At 41.6% G+C, this 22605-nt stretch overlaps 1 protein-coding gene across 4 annotated transcripts in view; it reads left to right on the top strand.

Moving 5' to 3' along the window:
* Sae1 (SUMO1 activating enzyme subunit 1) overlaps positions 1-22605 on the top strand; it is a 71891-nt gene that overhangs the window by 33818 nt on the left and 15468 nt on the right. For 2 of the 4 annotated variants that reach the window (XM_078031795.1, XM_005336574.5), the window contains exons 7-8: positions 15021-15165; positions 21269-21338. In XM_078031795.1, coding sequence (XP_077887921.1) covers positions 15021-15165; positions 21269-21338 — 215 coding nt within the window. The remainder of the gene's footprint in view (positions 1-15020; positions 15166-21268; positions 21339-22605) is intronic. The other 2 variants (XM_078031797.1, XM_078031796.1) reach the window with 1 other exon arrangement.

The raw sequence follows: 22605 nt of genomic DNA, 5'->3' as shown, positions 1-22605 counted from the left end.
TTTTAAATCTAGTCTTCCTGGCCCTGGCCTTTACTTACATGTGAACGTTTCTTGTTGCCCCATTCACAATTAAGCCTCTAGTGAAGCAGCTGCTCTGTTGACCCCACACACACACACACACACACCTCCCTTTGTATGTTAGTGTTGACGCATTTGGATATTGCGTGTTTTTCCAGTTTACTTAATAAGATAGTGGCTAGACTGAATGCTTCCTGCTGCATTTTTCCACTATCTTGAGAGTCAGCCTCACCATCTATGAGCAAAAAGTCTCATCTTTTTATTATTCTTCCATGGCATGTTGCAAAACATTAAGCATGAGCTGGTTTCCTGTGGCAAAAAGTTGACTTTGATTTGTTCTTTTTGAGGTTACTATGAGTTTATCATAACAGATGTGCTAAAAATATCAGGTCTAGTATGGAAAGAGTGTTCACTGACCAGTGTGAACAATAATGTTAATGGAGGTGGAGCCCAGAGCAGGAAGAAATGGACTCATTCCAAGATGAGAGGTACTTACCCGAGAATCCTGGGCAATCTTAATTTTCTCAGACTATTCTGATGAGTTGTGGAAAAATACTTAAGGCCGATTTTGGGCCACAGAACTGCAGCTGAAAATAATCTTAGACCAAACATTTGTGAACATCTCCTATTTGCCAGATCTCGTGGCTGGGAATCAACATCAGAGGAAGACTAAGTCTCCTCACCAATGGAAAAGACAAATAAATAATGCTGTACCTTGTGAAGAGAACTATACCAGAGGGCTATGGAAAAAGCTATGGTAAGGCTGGGGGTGTGGCTCAGTGGTAGAGTGCTTGCCTTTTGTACATGAAACCCTGGGTTTAATCCCCCCAATGCCAAAAAAAGAAAAAGCTATTGTTTTCCTTTTTTCAGTATGTCTGAATTACTCCGTAATAGTCAAAAGCAAACTGTTATGGGAGCTCAGAGAACTGAGAGTCTGGCCATCCCTGGGGAGTGGTAGTCTTGAGCAGGTACAGGCTAGGTGGTAAAGGTGAGACTATTGCAGGCAAAGGAACAGCATATGCAGTGGACCTCAGGACAAAGACCCCACTAGAGAGACCCTTGAAGCTTACTTGGGAACTGGCCAGTGACTTCTCATTTGTCAGGATATCAGAATTAACCAGAAGACATTTGAAAAATACAGATTGTTTGATTCCATCTAGCTTAGCTTTACTGAATCAAAATTTCTTAACGTGACTTAACATCTCTGTTTTTATAAAGCTTCTAGTTTTCTGAAGGATTGTCAAATTACGGGGGGAAGCCATAACTATAGCAGGGGGAATTTATATCTTGGGGCAAACCCTTGAAACTTTGGTTTACTCGTTGGTGTTTGTATGAAGTATTGAGATTTTTTGTTTGTTTTTGTTTTGAGGCTGGGGATCGAACCTAGGGCTTTGCACATATTAGGCAAGCACTCCACCAGTGATCTACATCCCTAGTCCTGAAGTGCTGTACTTTAAAGACATTACTGTGAAGCAGGAACAAAAGAAAGTAGTAACCCAAGTAGCTCTTGAATGCAGTGTTTTGACTGGATCCCTCAGACTAAAGAAATCAGCCAATTACTACTGAACCGTAGCTTGTGTTTCAGTGGTATGAGTTAGCAGTTTTAAAACCACTAAATATGTATCTAGGGTTGAGCAAATAGGTAAACATAATGTGAATAAAGGGTTGGTCCCCAGGTTAGATAGGGTGTTTTTGTAAATATGCAAGAAGGGAGAGGCAAGAAGGAATGCTGTGATATTGAATTGGAACTAGAGTTGCTAGGATGAACTCATGTTTTTTTTTAATGTGTAGATAGAGAAACAGATGTATGTGGTACACATAAATAAAGTTCCTAGATCTATTTGTTCAGGGGGCACAGATGCAGACATCCCCGAGGCAATCCATTGGTGGAACCAGGCTCTTTGGACAGATGACTGATTTCCCCCCCCCCTCCCGGATTGAACCCAGGGGTACTTTACCACTGAGCTACATACCCAGCCCTTTTTGCTTTTTATTTTGAGTCAGGGCCTTGCTAAATTGCTGAGGCTAGCCTCCAATATGAGATCATCCTGCCTTGGCTTCTCAAGTCTCTAGGATTATGTCATCATGCCCAACAAAATGACTGCTATTTGATCTGGTGTAGGATAATAATAAGTGAACTTGGACTATCCTGGTGTGCCCCAAAATGTGGAATAGCTTTACGAATGTTGAATGATGGGCTATAGTTGAACTCAGTGCTAGAGGGCTTGTCCAGCATGTTGTGTGAGACCTAGGTTCCATCCACAGAAGGCTTAGAAAGAAAGAAAGAAGGGGGGCGGGGAGATATATTTAAAAAAAAAAAAAAAGATGATGCCCAATAAGAGTAGAACAGATGATCAGGATTGAAGCCAGGATCTTGTGCATGTGAGGCAAGCACTCTACCAACTGAGCTATATCCCCAGCCCACAGTCAGGATTTTAAAAGTCTACATATTTGTGACCCATCACCAGCATTCTGTATATTATTTCTATCAAGAATCATTTGGGCTGGGCAGGGTAGCACTCATCTGTAATCCCAGGAGGATCACAAGTTTAAAGCCAGCCTCAGCAACTTAGCAAGACCCTCCCAGTTGGGCTGGGGATGTGGCTCAAGCGGTAGCGTGCTCGCCTGGCATACGTGCGGCCGGGGTTCGATCCTCAGCACCACATACCAACAAAGATGTTGTGTCCGCCGAGAACTAAAAAATAAATATTAAAAAATTCTCTCTCTCTCTCTCTCTCCTCTCTCACTCTCTCTTTAAAAAAAAAAAAAAAAAAAAAGACCCTCCCTGTCTCAAAAAATAGAAAGGGCTGGAGATGTGTCTCAGGGGTTCTGTGCCCCTGAGTTAAATCCTTAGTATCCTAAGATAGATAGATAGATAGATAGATAGATTTAAAAAAAAAAAAAAAAGACTGGGTTTGAGCTTTAGTCTTAGTGATAAAATGCCTATGGGTTAAATCCCTAGTACCACCACCACCAAAAAAAAATCATCAATGAAGCTGGATTTAGTAGTACTTTTCTTTTCTTTCTTTTTTTTTTTGTAGTATTTATTTTTTAGTTGTAAGTGGACACAATACCTTTATTTTACTTTTATGTGGTGCTGAGGATCGAACCCAGTGCCTCATGCGTGCTAGGCATGCTCTCTACCACTGAGCCACAACCCCAGCCTCAGTAGTACATTTCTTGTAATCGTAGCACTTGAGGTTTCGTTGCGGCAAGAGGATCACTTGAGCCTGGAAATGGAAGAGTCCCTCTCAAAGTTGAAAAAGGAGTCCTCAGTGAATTGCTAAAGCGAATGGGAGAAGGTTATTTTCTGTGAAGCGGGATAAGCTGTCTCCTCATGGGATGAAGAGAGATATGGAGGGCTTACTGGGGATGCTTCTCAGGAGTAGATTGCTTGCTTAGCTTACTCGAGGCCGTGGGTTTCATTCCAAGAGAAAGACAGGAGAGAACTCTGACAGATTGTACCTCATAGATGTGATCAAGGTTAACATCCCCAACACAAGATGAACAGACTTCCTGCCTCCTGAGATAAAGGACATAATATTGTTTTGGAATTCTTAACCTGGATACTCAGAGCCAAACCAAGCAATATTGAGCAATATTCTAGAAAATAAATGGTGTACTTTTTGAAAGTGTCATGCAGGACTGAGGAATTTTATCCGAATTATTTCGGATAAAAGGACATTGGGGGCTAGGAATATAGCTCAGTTGGTAGAGTGCTTGCCTCGCATGCACAAGTCCCAGGGTTGAATCCCCAGCACCAAAAAAAAAAAAAAAGTAAAATTGGCATATGTAACCCTGGGTTGGATCCCTGAACAGGAAGATTTGTTCCCCCCTTTTGCTGTAAAGGACAATGTGGAAATGGGAGTTCATAACCCACTTGAATCAAAGTGTGAAATATGATATATCAAGAACTATGTAATGTTTTGAGCAACCAACAATAAAAAATTAAAAATTTTAAAAAAAAGGACAATGTGGGACAACTGGTAAAATTTGAAAAGGTCTAGGGGCCGAGGTTGTGGCTCAATGATGGAGCGCTTGCCTAGCATGTGTGAGGCACTGGGTTCAGTCTCCAGCAAATAAAATGAAAGTATTGTGTCCATCTACACTTAAAAAAAAAAAAAAAATCAAAAGAAATGTTTTAAAATTGAAAAGGTCTATACATCAAATAATCATTATATATCAATATTATTTTTATGATTTTTTGATAAATGTTTTATAGTGGCAATGCCCATGGTTTTAGGAAATATTCACTAAAATATTTTGCGGCAAGTTATTTTAGATTATTCACAAAAAGAAAACGAGAAGAGTGATGGCAGATGTGGTGGAGTGTTGCTGTGGGCACGGGTGCAGTCACACTGGGCTTCTGAGTGCACTTTTTTCATCTTTAAGTCCAAATTAGGCTAGGGGTATATCTTAAAATCAGTGATGAAAATAGGTAAGGAGCCAGGTACCGTGATACATGCCTATCCAAGCAACTCTGGCAGCTGAGGCAAGAATTCAAGGCCAACCTCAGCAGTTAAGCACAGCCCTAAGCAATTCAGTGAAACCTTGTCTCAAAATACAAAAAGAAAAGGAAAAAAAAAATCAGGTATGAAATGTACCTGACACTCTTAGAGTCAGGATGAGGAAGTGTTAAAAATCATTATTGTGATCTATTTGCCATTTTCTCTTTTGGAGAGTGTTGAGTTCAAGTGTGATAAGTAGCCCCATTGACACAGAACCCTGAGACAGGAACTCACCTCAGGCTCCTGCCCCTCATATTTATATAATTTTCCCAAGATGGCTTCTTCAAGTGGCTTAGTTAGCCTCCTAGCTAGTCTCTGGCTTTAAATCTCCTTCTAATCTATATTATTTACTATTCATCAGATTGATCCCTCTAAAAAAAACAAAACTTTTCCATAATTTCTTTTTGCCTTCAGGGTACAGTTCAGGCTTCCTGGACTGGTCCCGGAACTACAGCACACTGACCTCCTTTTCTCCTTTTTACTTCCTTATGCTCTCCACATTTCCTACACTTGTGTCATAACTGAACTGGTTTCCTGTCCCGCATAACCTTATGCTTTGGGCCCCTGTGTTTCTAAATACATTTCTATTCTGCCTGTATCTGTAGCTCTTCTCACTTGTCCTCACTGCTTAGGTCCAGTGCTGCTTTTACGAATGAAACTCCTCATGTCTACATTAGGTTTTCTTCCTCTATAATCCTATACTACCCTCTGCACCACAGACCTGGCCATGGTTCCTTAACCTCTTGTCTGTCCTGCACAGACCTGATTCAGAGCAGGAGTTTGGCAAATGGGTTGATTGATGGCTCTGGCCACCTGTCTCAAGTATGGGGTATCTGGCTGGTTTTTTAACCTGTGACTTCATTTATTTATTTTAAGGATGTGTGAATCATCTAAATGGTATAATTTGAATAAATAGACCTTGTCCTTATTCCTACTGTGCCATAAGACAGAAAAGGCTCTAAACCTGAGACATGGCTGCATGCTTATCCCATCGAAGAGATTGGGAAACATTACTACTGTCCTAGCTGTCCATACCCAGGGACTCATGAATAACAAGAAACTTCACTCTCTTCATAGGACAGTCAGACCTAAGACCCTCCATGGGGGAATCGGTGTGTCTTCTAGCCAGACAATGGCATTCATAACTGCTTGAACTTTTTTTTTTTAGGTGCTGGGAATTGAACCCAGGGCCTAGTGCATGTGAGGCAAGCACTCTATCAGCTGAGCTATATCCCCAGCCGTAACTGCTTTCTTATAATGTCAGAAACCTCTCGGTTACCTCAGCTCAAAATCATGGTTCTCCATATTTGGAAAGAAGAAATTCAGATCCTAGCTAACTGACTTCCGGTTCTCTCACTCCCATTAATCACATATATCACAGACTTAGCAATAGTTTTATTTTCTCCTTTTCTTGATTTGTAAAAATAAGGCATCTCCTTAGTAAAATGTGTGTGTGTGTGTGTGTGTGTTTGTGTGTGTGTTTTAACTGGGGAGTTGAACCCAGGGACCTTTTGCCACTGAGCCACATCTTCATCCCTTTTATTTTTTGAGACAGGGTCATGCTAAGTTGCTGAGGCTAGCCTTGATCTTGGGATCCTCCTACCTCAGCCTCCTGATTAGCTGGGATTACTGGCATGCTCTACTGCGCCTGGCAAAATATTTGGATACCTCAGGGGAAACTACCATTTCTTGTGTATGCTTCTGCAGCTTCCTGGTTTTTACACCTCATTATTGCATGAATTCTTTTGCATAATTCATTATTAATGGGCACTTATAGGATTTATTTTCTCTTTTCTTCCTTTTTAACTTACAACGTTTTAGAAATAGAAAACTTTGTTTCTATTATTCTTCATTTCTCAGTTCCCTCTCAATTATACCATCAATGGCTCTGGTTTTTGTTTCTTTATTTTTGTAGTTCTAGGGATTGAACACAAGGACCCGCTACCACTGAGGTGCATCTCCAGTCCTTCCTATTTTGAGAGCCATCTTATTAAGTTTCTCAGGCTGGCCTTGAACTGGCAATCCTCCTGTTCTAGCCTCCCGAGTAGCTGAGATTATAGGTGTGTGCCATCCTGCCTGGCTGCTCTCTGATTTTTAAATAACTTTGTCTCTTGATTCTGCCAGCTTGATTTGAGAATCAGTCCTCTGCAGAAGAAATTTCTTATTTTAGAACTTGTGAGGGCTCAGTGCCTTTGTAACAACTAAAAAAAAATTGAAGGAGGGAGAAAAGGATTGTAAGGGCTTGGGTTGTAGTTCAGTAATAGAGGTGCTTGCCTAGCATATGTGAAGTCCTGGGTTGATCCCCAGCACTGCAAAATAAATAAACTTGTAAACTTCACCAGCCAGGCAATAGACAGCCATTGCTTTTTGGGCGTAATGTTCCCTAGTGGGATTTTGGTGTCAACCAATGACAAGAACTCCTGAGGACAAGACAGCCACAGGGAAATAGTTTCCAGTGCTAGAGCAGAGGCTTATTGCTTGTTGCTTTGCTGTTGTCATGACCACAATATTGAAAAATAATTTGTAGGGAGAACAAAAAAAGAAAGCAGTATGTGTGGTGTGTGTGTGTGTGTGTGTGTGTGTGTGTGTGTGTATACACACACCACTACGTTATCAGTGGTAGACGGTGCAGAGACCACAGTCATTCAGGAAGGAAGAAGGCACTGCTATGAACAGAGAAGAGAGGTGAGGGTAAGGGCAGAGGTGAGCCATAAACACACTTTGATATTTTACAGATGTCAGCAAGTGCAACATGGTAAGAGGACGGACTAGGCAGTATCCTAAGAATTGATGGCAGCCAGAGATGTATACAGTGTGTTAATTACTGGTTATGTAATTTAAGTGCAGCTTTAAGTATATCTACATAAGATCAGATTGTGGGCTGGGGTTGTGGCTCAGCGGTAGAGTGCTCCCCTTAAATGCGCGAAGCCCTGAGTTCAATCCTCAGCACTGCATAAAAATAAATAAATGAAATAAAGGTATTGTGTCCAACTATAACTAAAATATATATATATATTTATTTTTTTAAAGAAAAAGATCAGATTGTGTCCTATTTTTCAAGTGAAGAAATTGAGACTTGAAGAAGCTAGTCATTTGTCCAGGGTCACATTGCCCCAGGAAGCATTAGAATCAAAACCTGAGCCAAAGTGGTCATTCCCAGAGCTTATGTTTAAACATGACCCAACAAAGTGCTCAGTGTGACTTTAATTATAAAGTGTTATTAATGCTACATTATGACCATTATTTCATCTGAACTTCACAGGGACCCTGGGACATTTTCTTATTCTACTTGTGCAAAAGGGAAACTGAGACCAATGGAGATTAGAGTAAAATAATAGGGCACATTGTCAGCAACCTGCCTTGTTTTGTTATTGCCTTCTTTGCAGGCCCCGACCCCCAGCATCTGCTCATGTTTGAGCTGCTCATAGGCCCTAGGGCCCAGCTGCAAGTCTTGTTGAAAGCCTCACATCTTTTCTGTGACAGTCAGACAACAGTCACGGGGATGTCCTGTGCCATCTTCCCTCCACAAGAGCAGTTGGCAGAGAGCAGCAGATGCCCAGAGTCAAGGTCATGTGCCACTCAAGTGCTGGACTGGAGAAAAGACCCTCTTTCCCTTATACTTGTGACCAGGCAGGGTGGGTCTGAATGTAGAGGGCTCTGTCAGAACAGCTCTGTGACTAGAGGGTGCGGTTAGAAAAGCTTAGATAAAGGCCATGCAAAAGGGGGTCCATGGTATTTTATACTTGCTTCTACAAAATTTGCTTCTATATTTTTGAGGTCTTCTAAATTGTGGTCTTTTTTAATTGCTTCTAGTGTACGCATTAAAGGTGAGAGTCGAGCAGTGTGTTGTGGTGCACATCTGTAATCTCAGTTGCTTGGGAGGCTGAGGCAAGAGTATAGCAAGTCAGCCTCAGCAGCTTGATGAGACCCAGTCTAAAAAGTGAAACTCAGAAATCCTTTGATATTTATAAGGGGAAGAATAAAATACTTGGCTATACTAGAGCCTGAATTTGGGGTTTGTTATTTTTTAAATTGGTGTACTCGGAGGTGAGAAAGCCAACTCATTTTTTTTTTTCCTTTTGTTTTCCTTTATGTGTGTGTGGGTGCTGTGAATTGAATCCAGGGCCAATCTTTTTGGCGAGGATTGACGGGGGACTGAGGATTGAATTCAAGGCGACTCAACCTCTGAGCTACATCCCCAGCCCTATTTTGTATTTTATTTGAAGATAATGTCTCACTGAGTTGCTTAGCGCCTCACTGTTGCTGAAGCTGGTTTTGAGCTCGTGATCCTCCTGTCTTAGCCTCCTGAGCTGCTGGGATTACAGGCATGCACCACTGTGCCCAGTGCAGGGCCAGTCTTAACACTGAGCTACATCTCAGCTCATCTCCCACTTTGAGACACAGTCTCCCTAAGTTTCTGAGGCTGGCCTTGAACTTGTGATCCTCCAACCTCAGCCTACTGAGTCTCTGGGATTCAGGCATGTGCCAGTATTCTTGGCTGTGTAGTAACGTGAGAGTTCATTGTGCCATGAGCCTCTCCTACACTTCATTTTCACGTCTTCAAAATGAGGTAATAGTTGTACCTACTTCATTCTTTCATATTTTACATAGTAGACCTTATTCTGAATATAGGGTGTGTGTGTGATGTAATCTAACCTAAGTGTTGGGGGGAAAAGGTGACTAAAACTTACTAACCATAATTTTAGTAGCTAAATAATAATATATTGTGTCAGGATTTTCTATATTATTATCCTACTATTGAACATGAGATTATTTCTACATTTTCTGTGATAAATAGCATGGCTGTGAACATTTGTGTATAATTCTATCACTTGTCAAGTTCCATGACCTTTTGCAAAAATCCTTAATACTGTGTTTCCACATGGTTCATTCTTATTCCCCTCAACTCTGTGTGATGGTGCAGTTACCTCTGCCTGAGTTATCTCAGTCTTTAATTATGTTTGACAGAAAATGGCATCTTGTTTTGATGTCATTTCTGAGAATTAATACTCCCCTTTTTCCGCATAAACAACTTTCATCTGGGTACCTCAACATTTTTTCAGAAATTTGAGAATGAGATGGAACTAAGAGAATCAGTGTATTTCCCTGTCTTCCTCTGGTAAGTGATGAAGTCATCAACTAAGTTCACTGGGCAGGTAAAAGGGTAGCATGTTAGCTTTCTGTAACTGATACAAATGCCTAATATAGTCAGCTTATAACTAGAAAAGGCTTAGTTTGATTCACAGTTTTGGATATTCCAATCCATGACAGGTTGACCTCAGTGTTTCTGGCCTGTTATAAGGCCACACATAATGGGGGGGGATACATGATGCAGCAGAACCACTTCCCACCTCATGGCCAGGAACCAACAGAGATCGAATGGGAGGAATTGGGGTTTTGTCATCGGCTTCAAGGGTATGCCCTCAGTGACTTGTTGACACCTCAGTAGTGCCAACCTGTGGACCAACCCTTTATTACATGAGCCCTGTAGGGACACTTACCTAAAACCATAGCAGGTGGGCAGGGCTTACTGCTCAAAAAGGGGCATTGTACAGTAAGTCTTGGGGGAGGCCAGGGAGGTAAATTTCCTGGGAAAAGAGATCAAGGTACTGAGTGGCCCTGGTGCTCAGGATGTGTTTGTGCTGTGATGTGCACATGTACTTTAACGTTTCTGGGTTGAATTTCTTTCTTGTTTTCCTCTTGTGGGTAGATATGTATTTCTTTTTCTTCTTGCTGTTTCCATGACTAACACATTAATACTTGATAAGAAACAGAACCATTCTAATATCTTAAGCAGTCGAATTAGTAAAGGAGCAGCCTGGTGTGGATTTGTGAAGATCTTCCTGTGTCCCTTTACTATGCACCCTCTTTCCTGCTTTTCCTTCATCACCAAATGTTGAGGCTTCTTGTACAGCAGATACTTTTTAAGAGCCTCCTCCAAGGAAGGCCTATAGTACATGACAGCCAGCCATCTGGATCTATGGTGCCTCACCTTGGCAGCGAGAGTTGAGTGTCCTGTCCAGAGCTCACAGCTGAATCGTTGGTAACACAGTCAGATGAGTAATTTCTTCAGGTGGTGCTTGACTGACCTCAAACTTTATGAACCTCCTGTGTCACCCTCTCGCATTATTTGGATTACAGGTGTGCTCCACTGAGCCTGAGTTAGAGTGGAACACATTTCCAGATTGGTTCTAAAAATAATAATGAGTCCCGACGAATTGAAGTAACTGGGCAGAGGGAAAGATCCAAGCAAGGGTTTTTTGTAGCCAGAAAAGCACTAGGCATCCGTCAAGTAAATGAAGTTGTAGTTGAGGTTCCGCCTTGTCCCCACCTAAACTGAGCCATTTTGAAGGGCAGCAGTTGTGTTTGGGGCTACTTCATGACACTGTTACTTCACCACCACCACCACCACCCGTTAAAATGTTTAGTTATTTTGCACTTAGTTTTTTATTACATTGAATATAATATAATTGTTTTTTGTGGTGCTTTGTGGCACCTAGGAGTTGATGCATGCTATACACGAGTTTTACCACTTGAGCTTGCATCCCCAGTCCCTATAATCACATATTTGAATTTTTTAGAAAGAAGCAGTTATTATTAATATTGCCATCCAAAATAGCACTAATCTGGTGTTCTGCATTTGGATCAGATATCAATGTGAGTGTTTAAACAGTTTTGCAAAGGTGGCGATATATTCATGTACATACAGTCCATATGTGAAAAGGTACTTGTTTTCTCATTTTCAACATTTGTCTTCTCCACTACATGGGCAAGTCCTGAACTTAAGCAGAGACATACCCATCATCTCCAGCAATGATGTTACCCATCCCTGGACTTCCAACAGCCTGAGTTAATTAAAAGGTTCAGATGAAGTTAATCAAGTTTGGAACTCTAATTTTGTGCGGTGTTTGGATACGATTTGATGAGTCATCTTTTGGCAGAGCCATTTTCCATCCCTGACAGTGTTTGATCTTAACAGAATGGGTTTATAATGTGTAAACTGGTGGGGAAGTGCTTTCAGAAATAGAGTCAACAGTGATGTGTATGTGTCTGTCTGTCAGGAAGCTGCAGAAAGCAAAACGAAGGAGAATTTAATAAGCAAGAACTTAACAGGGGCTAGGGTCAGTCCTGGGACTGCTACACTTCTAGAACATGGGTTTCCTCCTGCCCCCTCCACCCCTGTTAACTGGAGGGCTGACATTAGAAAAAGAGTGACAAAGACGGCTTCTGATTGCTTTACTGCAAGTAAGTGACCTGACCGACTGGACCCCTTCCCAGTGGCCCTTGAGAGCACTTCAAATGTGAGGTATGTGGTTGTACCAGTCTGCTGGCCCTCATCCACACAAACTGCATCAGAAACAGGCCAGGGGCCTAGAGAACCAGCATGGCCAGCTGCTGGCTCCCTTCACCCTTTCTCTTAGTGCCATCTTCGAGATGAAGCTGGTTTTATTCTCTGAAGATTGACGGGCAAGATTTTATGTCACTGTCACCTCCACTGTACACCCACTGAACTAATAGTCTCAATGAATGCACCCATTGTGAGAGTTCAGGTCAATCTGGAAAATGCATCTCACGAAAATGTGCTCAAATGAGGGTTCTTCTGAAGTGGAGGACAAAGAGCTAGACCACTGAAACCCTTGTTCCCTAATGGAAGAAGGCAGGTCCACATTTACATTTCTGCTTTACTACTTCTTAGTAATTATAGTAAGCAGTCTCTTGATGTCTCTGAACTTGAATTTCCTTATTTATAAGGTTGATGATGATACTTACTGATCTCATGGATTATGACTGAGTGTTCATATTTGAAATGTGTTCAACGTAATGTATGGTACAAAACAAGTATTGTAACAGTCTGGGCTTTTTTTTTTTTTTTTTTTTTTTTTTTTTTTGAGAATATCTTTCTAAGTTGCTTAAGCCCTTGTTGAGTTGGTATGGCTGGCCTCAAGCTTGTAGTCCTCTTGCCTCAGCCTCCTGGGTTCCTGGAATTACAGGCGTGCACTACCACACCTGGTTCCTGGAGCTATACTTTCTAACTAAAAGTTAAAAAATCTTGTGGTGAAGACTGAAAAAAATTACATTTCCTGGTCCCTTATGACAGTGCTTCTGTCCCAGTGACCCAGAAATGAGAGAATCTGTATGGGAGGCCACCAACCTGGGGCTCCTATTGCTATAATTCCAGACACGTGAAAGCAAGCATCCTCACTTGGTTTTCACTAAGCCACTTTGCCTAGGATTATGTGGTACAATCAGACTGGGATGGTCTTTGCCTCTATCATTTGTTGGGGCAGCACTAATAGCAATGCTGTATCTTGTTGCCCTGTCTTAGGAGTCATTGACAGAAATAGTAGCTAGCATTCTCAGACTCAACTGGAGTATTCTAGTTTGGCTGGACTAGCAGATTTCTGGGGGTCTTTATATAATGGGACAATACTAGAAAAGTCTTGCTACAAATTGAGTAACTGCCACCACTGCAGTCTTTTCTCCACCCAGACCCCAAATGCTTATTTCAGTGTATTTGTATACTGCAGATTGGATATAACCAACTCATCTGCAGAGTCAGAAGGTAGACTTGGATAATGGTGGAACAGTATTGGCCAGGATCCATATTGGATTTGAGTTGACTGCCAAGTATTCAGGAAGTAGTAAGGGTTCTGGAAGTTGTATCCTTGTAGAAGAGAACAAGAAGTATGAAGTACACCCAGGTCTTGCACCTCAAGCTGGGCATGGAGGTGCACTCCTATAATCCCAGCAGATCAGGAGGCTGAGACAGGAGGATCCTGAATTCAAAGGCAGCCTCAGCAAAATCAAGGCACTCAGCAACTCAGTGAGACCCTGTCCATAAATAAAACACAAAATCGGGCTGGGAATGTGGCTCAGTGGTCAAGTGCCCCTGAGTTCAATCCCCAGTGCCAAAAAAGAAAAAAGAAACTCACTCCCATGCTTACACATCCCGTCTGAAATAGCCTTGTGATTATAGGAGAAAGTGTTACTTGGGGATAAGGTTCACAGCCAGCTGACCTTCTGCCTTGGGAGTACACAGAAAGCAAGAATGTCTCTGTATTTGGGACACAGGACAAGGTGCAGTGGTAGCAGATGCCTGCATTGAGATCATTAGTATCCTGCTCCTGTCCATGTCTTTTTGCTTAGACTGAAAGTTCTTGCCTTGTTGGTGTCTCCACACACAGTAGCTCTTATTCAACACCATCATTGGAAACTTTCGTCTTATTCACAACCTTTAAACATCCATTTCTAGAGGTTGACATAGTTTTTGTATTAAGGGAGGTTCTGTTTGTAGAGATTTGTCTGTCCGATGAGTCAGTCTGAGTATTTGGCCTTTCTGGCTGAAGGCAGCAGTTTGAACTAATGCCTAGAATATGTGCCTCCCTCCTGATGTCTCCTCTGGTCATAATAGGACCTTTGCCCTCTGCAGGAAGCTTCTGCACACATGGAGCTCACTTGTTGCATCCTCAGGGAAGCCTCAACTTGACACCGCCCTACAGATGGTGTCAGACCCCCTTATATTTTTGCATCCTATTGTTCTATTGTGTAAGTGAAAAAAAAAAAATACTAAATGTAACATTTGTAGACCAGTATGGCTGTTAACCAGGATACTTTTTCCAAAGTTGACAGCACAGCTGAAGTTTTCAAAAATTCAAATTATATATAATTATAATATATTCAAAATATAGTATAATTACACATAAATATGTTTTTATTAATATTTTATATTTTGTATGTGGATATATTTGTAATAAAATGTTAATGTAAAAGACCAATAATAGCAGTATGTTATGCATCAATAGCAGTAACAACTTTTCCAAGTTCTTTAATCATTTGAACAAAATTTTAGAGACATCCAGCACACTTCATTAAAGAAAGGGACCTGGGCATAGTGGCACACACCTGTAATCCCAGTGACATAGGAAGCTGAGACAGGAGGATCACAAGTTCAAGGTCAGCCTCAGCAATTTAATAATGCCTTAAGCAACCTATCAAGATCCTGTCTCAAAATAAAAAGCAAGGGGCTGGGGATGTGGTCAGAGGTGAAGCACCCTTGGATTTAATCCCCAGCATCCTCCCCAAAACACACCAAAAGTGCAGTTACTAGTCACTACAGTGTATCATAAAGCAGGTACAAGAGACCAATGAGGATTGCTTGGGCTTTGAATACATAATGAGCAATAAGACCAACTAATTTCTACTTCCTCTGTTGTTTTTCTGGGTACCCCTCTTCCAGGTATCTCAGAATACCTCCCTGTTGTCCATCTCTGCAGCCATCTGCTGAGGTGGAGCTATGGGTATTTTTTTAATCTGTTGGGAGGGATGGGGAGGGGCAGACTGGGGGCTGCCAAGGAGAGAATGCTCAGCCCCTTCCCATCAGCTCATTACACACTGCTTCCTATAGGAAAAATACTTGTTTTGATAGTTGAGATCCGTGAATGTTCCTTATGAGAAGACTGTGTATATAAACTCTTGCGTTTTCCCCTTTGTCAGTGCTTCTGAAATTCCGCACGGATAAAGGAAGAGATCCTAGTTCTGACACCTACGGGGAAGATTCTGAGTTGCTGCTCCAGATACGAAACGATGTGCTTGACTCATTGGGTGTTAGTCCTGATTTGCTTCCCGACGACTTCGTCAGGTTTGTCTCAGTGTTTGTCAAGTTTGGCTCAGATGGAGAAACACCTGGTTTCCGCGTTTGCCTTAGTTTGGGGAGATTCTTTAGAGACTTCTAAAGCCCTGAAGAAAGCTCCCTATGCCACATTCTGCTAACTTCTATAGGCCTCTGCCTTTCCACTGGTGTAATAGTAGATAAAAGGTAAAAGAGGCACATGTTCTGTTTTTATCTTTTTATTTTAATGATCTTGGGGGTTGAACTCAGTGCTTATGCATGCTAGGCAAATGCTCTCCTACTGCACCGCATTCCTGGCCCTGAGGGTTCTGTTTTTGACAGTATGTAAAGATCTATTTATATGATTTGAAATTCAAGGCAGCTTTAGTAACAGTATTATACCTCTTGATTTTCACTATACATTTATCTCTTGGGAGACATTTTCATATCAGTGCATAATTTGCTCCCTTTTTTCAATATAGTGTTAGTGAACCTTGCTTGATGGAATTTTGTTCAGGGTTTTGTTCTCAGATGATGCTTCAGTGTGGGACCTTGTGCAGCTGCAGAATGAGTGAGTGGAAGGGGAACTTATGGTCCAAAATTGCAGTTCATTGTTTGGTAGACATTGCCACTTTGACCTCCATTCTAGCCTGTCAATTTGTGTATCGACCACCCAAGATGTCCATGTTCTCAGCACCCTAATCTTTAGCACTGAGGCGTTTTCACCTTAGGTCCCCCAGTCTTTTGCTCACATACAGTCAGGCTTGGGATTTGGTTAGAGAAGGTCACGTGGTGGCTAAATCATGAACTCCTTAAAAGCAATTCTGGGATCATCCCATTCTACTTCCCTTTCTTTGTCTCTGAGAGCTTCAGCAGCTTTGCTGCGCCCCTGGATCGTAGCATTGGTAATGATAGCTGTCGTCCATTACAATTTATCTAGCAGCTGCCACGCTCCAGGCATTAGTAGTTGCTTTTATAGACTGTCTCTCAGTCTTCTCAACAATGTGTTCTGTAGGTATGGAAATCAACCTCAGAGAAGTTAAGTGACTAGTCCAAATTTCTGTACCTATTACCAGTAGTATTTGATATTGGAGACTATATGCTTTACCTATTGTGTTACTGCATTGAATTATCTCATCAGTTATTATTTCCTCTTTATTTAAATGATGAAATCGTCTGAAAAAGATAGTCTTTTCACAAGGTTAACAGTAAAGTCAGTTAGTGTGTCCTCCTTTCTAAACTACCTATAGAGTTCTGAAAAAAAAGGCCATTGTATAAAATTGGATAGCAGTCTACATAAGGTGCTTCTGCAGTGTTAGCACCATGAAGTCAGGGCTGATGGCACTGCAGGCTTGGATGGGGTCTCTGTCTCTCACTAACTCAGCCAGGCACTCATTTCTTAGTGGAGGAAAAAATGCTATATAAGAAGCACAGAGAGGGGCTGGGGCTGGGGCTTAGCAGTAGAGCACACACCTAGCACGTGCAAGGGCCCTGGGTTCAATCCTCATCACTACATAAAAATAAATAAGTAAAATAAAGGTATTGTGTCCATCTACAACTAAAAACAAAAATATTTTTTAAAAAGAGGAAGAAAAAAAAAGCACAGAGAGAAGCCTACTCTGCTTCACAGAAGGAGGGAACTGAGTCAGACAGGCTTCACTTCAAACAGATGCACCCAGGAAGTCATCTGCAGGCTAAAGCCAGCCCACACACCTGGTGTCTCGTGCTGGGCTGTGAGGTGTACACAGCTGAGGGACTACTTTGGGTGTCTAGAGTGGTGAGCTGTCTGACTCTGTGGTGCCAGCCAGCATAGTTCTTCAAAGGCCCTGCTTTCCAGAAAAGACTAGCCACAGCTTAGGGAGCTGCTGGCTGGGAATTTCTGCCCCAGTGTTGTCTTTCCTTGCCTATCTTCTTCGTGGAAGTTGCTTCCCCCCCCCCCCCCCCCCCCCCCGTCTAGGTTTCTATGAGAATGGTGGTACACACTTGTAATCCCAGCAGATCGAGAGGCTGAGGCAGAAGGATCACAAATTCAAGGCCAGTCTTGGCAACTTATCAAGTCCCTGTCTCGAAAGTATTGGAGATATAGCTCAGAGGTAAAGCCCCGGGGTTCAATCCATGCTTTAAAAAAAAAAAAAAAAAAAAGCTATATCTAGGTGTCACATGCTGAGAGCTCCCACTCTATTGCTTTCTAAGTAAGAGGTTTTTGGTGGCCTTTTGAAGCCTGTCTCTGGGCACGAGGTGAAGTGACCTGAGGTGTGATGGGGGTGCTGGCAAGGAAATGAGCTGCTGCTTCGCAGCTGAGCCACCCTCACAAATTGCCCAGCGTTGCTTCCGTGCAGGGAGGACTGTGCACAAGTCCCTGTTTCCTTCATCTGTGAGTTGCTGGCAGTCTCCTTCATGTTACGTTATTTATTCTCTTTTCAGAGAGCTTTATTGCTTTTCTGATTATGAAAGTAACAGATGCCTGTTTCTAGAAAGTATAACATGGAAGAAAAGGACCATTTATAAATCTAGCCACTGTTAAGATTTCAGGGTCTAGGCTCACAGATTTTCTTTGTTTATTCATATATATTCATTCATTCTCTCTCTCTCTCTCTCTCTTTTTTGGTACTGGGGATTGAAATCAGGGGCGCTCAACCACTGAGTCACATCCCCAGCCCTATCTTGTATTTTATTTAGAGATAGGGTCTCACTGAATTGCTTAGTGCCTCGCCATTGCTGAGGCTGGCTTTGAACTTGCAATCCTCCTGTCTTAGCCTCCTGAGCTGCTGGGATTACAGGTGTGCACCACCATGCCTGGCTATATTTTCTCTTTTTTAATATCAAAATGGATCATTACTGTCTGTGCTCCTTGATAGCCTTTCCCAGCATATCACAGAGCTATTTATGTTAACAAACACAGAAGCCTGTCACTTGTATTTCATATAGTTTCAGTGTTCTAGATATATGATCATTAACTTAATCAATATTTTATTGGTAGTTATTTAGTTGCTTCTAGTTCTTTGGGCATGGTAGTACATGCCTGTAATTCCAGCTACTCATTTGAGACAGAAAGGGTATAAGGCCAAAGTTTGTCTTGACAACTTAGTGACACCCTGTATCAAAATAAATTAACATCATGGGATGTAGCTCAGTGCTGAAGCACAGCTTTAATCCCTGGTACCATATAACATGTTTGTAGAGTATGTTGAAAAAACTTTTTTTTTTTATATATTGCTGGGGATTGAGCCCAGGGCCTCAAGCGTGCTAAGCACATGCTCTTCCTCTGAGCCACATGTATCCCCAGCCCTGTTTTAACCATTTCTCAGTGTACAGATTACTGACATTAAGGACATTTACTCCTTATTTTTCCCTCCTCCCCACCATTATTTTTACTATTCTAAATATTTCATATAAGTGAAATCACAAAATATTTGTGAACTTAATGATTTGTTTAGTATTTTATTTGGTTGGTTTTGGGGTGTTTTGGTGCTGAGGATGGAATCTAAGGCCCCATACATGCTAAGCATATACTGTACCACTGAGCTATACTCCCACCCCGACTTTCTGGTTTTAAGATTATTAGGCTGGGGTTGTAGCTCAATTGTAGAGCACTTACCTGGCATATGTGAGGCACTGGGTTCAATTCTCAGCACTGCATGTGAATAAATAAAATTAAGGTCCATCATGGCTGGGGATGTGGCTCAAGCGGTAGCGCACTCGCCTGGCATCCGTGTGGCCTGGGTTCGATCCTCAGCACCACATACAAACAAAGATGTTGTGTCCGCTGAAAATTAAAAAATAAATAAATAAATAATTTTAAAAAATTAAGGTCCATTGATAACTTAAAAAAAATTTTTTTTTTAATTATGTTAGTAGACCTAGCATGCAAAAAGCCCCGGGTTAAGTCCCTGACACCATAAACAATAAGCCAAACCTCCCCCTCCCCAATATTGCATAAATAATTTGCCAGTTCATTATAGGAAAATCAGATTTTATAGCATAATCATAAAGATGAAAATTGAAGTCACTCATAATTCCATTACCTAAAGAAAAGCATTGACCATTTGATGCCATTATATCGTTTCATGTGTCAGGTGAACAAAATCCTTTGTGGATTGAAAAAAAAATTACTTGTAATATTCATTGTTGGCAAGAAGAATTGAAAAAAGTATGAGCTACTCAGGAAACACTTTAAAAAATATGTATGAAGGAGCTGGGCATGGTGGCACATACCTATAATCCCAACAGTTTTGGAGGCTGGGGGATTACAAATTCAAAGCCATCGTTAATAATTTAGAGACCCCATCTGAAAATAAAACATTAAAAAGGGCTAGGAATATAGCTCAGTGGAGGAGTTCTCCTGTGTTCAATACCCATACCTAAAACAAAACAACCAAAAAAAGAAATATAAGGGTCTTTAAAATGTTTTCTTGGGCTGGGCATAGTAGCTCATGCATATAATCCCAGCCTCATGAGGTTGAGGCAGGAGGATCACAATTTCAAAGCTAGCATCAGTAATTTAGCAAGGCCCCAAGCAACTTAGCAGACTCTGTCTCAAAAAGGGCCAGGGATGTGGTTCAGTGGTTAATTACTCCTGGGTACAATCCACAGTACAAAAAAAAAAAAAAAAACTAATAAAAGTTCATCTGTTGCATTTGCTTCTTTTACTGTTAATCCAGAATACAGATTAACTGGCTAGCCACCTGTTTTTATAAATAAAGTTTTATTAGCACACTTATTTGCATATCATCTTATATAGTAGTTGTGATACTATCAGTGGACTTGAAAAATGGTATATAAAAGAGACTATATGTCTGTAAGCCCAAAAATATTTATTATCTGGTACTTTTTCTTTTTTTTAAGGTGTTGAGGCTGGTTGCCTTATTCCACATTTTAGATTTCTCTTTCTTGTAGCAATGTTTGTTTTGTCTCATTGAGATAGTTTTGTTTTTTAAGTGCAGATTGAACCCAGGGCCTTGCATGTGGTAGGTAAGCAGCTCTACCACTATCCACACCCCTAACCTTTTTAAAATTTTATGTTGAGGGCTGGGATTGTGGCATAGAGGTAGCGCGCTCGCCTAGCATGTGTGAGGCACTAGGTTCGATCCTCAGCACCACATTAATATAAAATAAAGACATTGTATCCACCTGTAACCAAAAAAAAATATATGTTGTGACAGGATCTCACTGTGTTGCTGAGGTTGGCCTCCAATTTATGATCTTCCTGCCTCAGCCTCCCAAGTTGCTGAGATTACGCCAATCTTTGCCTTATTAGGAGTTATTTGTATAGCCTTGTCAAAATACATGATTGCAGTGTTGAACAGTTTAAATATATATTAATATGTTGCAGAACAAATGTTGATATTTGGGTTTAAAATTATATGTTTGGACATGTGTAATTATTTAAATGTCTTGAAGAATTATGTAACTAAGTAGAAAGGGCAAAGGTCTCCTTGGTGGTAGGCTGATTCCTGTAACTTGTCGTGTCCCAGTTTTCTGAGTTAATAAATACCTTTGTGTTGAGGGGTGGAGCTGGCAAATCATGCTCCCTTTGGGGAGGTAGAGGTGGTGAGTACGTTCTAATTTCCAGGATGAGTGATTTGAAGTACCAGGTGACGGTAATAGCAAAAATTGTCCTGTGGATGCCCCATCCTGTTGCAGAAGTGGTGATTTCTGCGTGGGTTGTAAAACGTTATTTTGCCATGTGCTTTAATTTCAGGCCCTAAATTTCCCATGCTTCCTACGTGTTAACACAGGCCTCCTCCCTGGCATTTGTTTGAATAGCATATAGAACCCACTGCCCATTATAGTCAGAGGAGAATTGTGAGAATGTGACCAGGGTACTGAAACATATTTGTAAGACCTTATTTTTAGGAAGCACAGATATAGTCTTTCCTTTAACTTAAAAAAAAAAAAATTGTGTATGAAAGAATTCCTGCCTCCCAAAGTACAGAGGTCTTTCCCAGCCATTTACAACCCCTGGGCCAGATTTAACTTCCACGCCTAGATGCCAGCATTGATAACCGATGTCTGAATGGGATCTTCCTGGTAGGATGTGTTTGTTCCAGTGGACCCACTTCTGAACTCTTCCAGATGTCACATCAGCACTCCTGTTCCCCAGTGCTATGTTTCACTTGTCCTCTCTTTTTAGGTACTGCTTCTCCGAGATGGCCCCAGTGTGTGCAGTGGTTGGAGGAATCTTGGCACAGGAAATTGTGAAGGTAAAAAGTCACAATAGAGCCACTCATGGGTGGCACATGCCTATAATCACAGTGACTTGGGAGGCTGAGGCAGGAAGATTGCAAGTTGGAAGATTAGCGAGACCTTGTCTCAACATAGGGCTGGGGATGTATTGGCTCAGTGGTTAAGTGCCCTTGGAGTTAATCTCTGGTACCAAAAAAAAAAGTCACAGTGGAGCAGAAGAAGGGGCATGATGACTTTGTATATGTGACTTCAGAGAGAACCAAGGAGCTGTCTTCTGGTATCTTCTGCTTAGTATAGTTGCCAGTTCTTCTCACAGCTGTGTGCAATGTCTATCATTGTGGTCCTTATTTAAGAGGTGGACACTGAAGCTCAGAAAAAGGGATTCTAAAACTTTCGCTCTAAGCTCCATACATCACCATGAATTGAAGCCCCCCGCCTCTTTTTTCTCCAGTTTGTGATTCTGGGGAAGGAGCCCAGGCATTCACATGCAAGGCACGGGCTCTACGACTGAGCCACACCACCATTCCAAACCCACTCCTCCTTTTTAACCCACACACTATAAGGGTATGTCTCCTGAGGGGTCACATAGCCAATAACTAGTACAGCCTTTTTAGCTCTTCTGGAATATTTGGGTTGCCAAAACCATAGCATTTTTCAAAATACTATTTCATTTTCATTGGTGTCTTGCTTTTCGGCAATGTTAAATTTGCCTTTTGTGGGGCTTGGCGTATATAGCTCAATAGCAAAATGCATGCTTAACGTGCACAAGTCCCTGGGTTTGATCCGCATCACTACTATTTTCTTCTTTCTTTTGCCTCCCATAGCTTCTTGCCTGTGTTGGTGGACTTGCAGTAATGATTTTTCCATCCCATCCCTTTCCTCCCCTCACCTCATACAGGTGATTGAACACATGCTAGGCAAGTGCTCTACCTCTGAGCTCACCCAGCTCTTCTCTATTTAACAGGGTTTCACCCTGGGCTGGTCTTGAACTTGTGATCTTCCTGCCTTAGCCACCTGAGTGCCTGGGATTATAGGTGTGTGTCACCACACTCGACTTGTCCTTTTCTTTTATGGGGCAAAGTTATGCCTGGCTAAATGATTCCCCCTGTTCATAAATATGTCAGATTTGAGCTTAGAAGGACAGTTGGAGACCCAGCTCTAACCACTGTGTCTTGGAGTCTGTAAATTTGCTCTATAGACATTGCTTCAATTGGACAATCTCACATATCTTCCTATGGTGTTTTTCTTTTTTTTTCCCCTGTCTTTCATGTTCTTCTCTTTTGC

This window comes from Ictidomys tridecemlineatus, chromosome 15 (genome assembly GCF_052094955.1).
Source record: "Ictidomys tridecemlineatus isolate mIctTri1 chromosome 15, mIctTri1.hap1, whole genome shotgun sequence".
NCBI classification, from domain to species: Eukaryota; Metazoa; Chordata; class Mammalia; order Rodentia; family Sciuridae; genus Ictidomys; species Ictidomys tridecemlineatus.
Note: the sequence above shows the minus strand (reverse complement) of the source record. Positions and strands in the feature narration are given on the sequence as shown.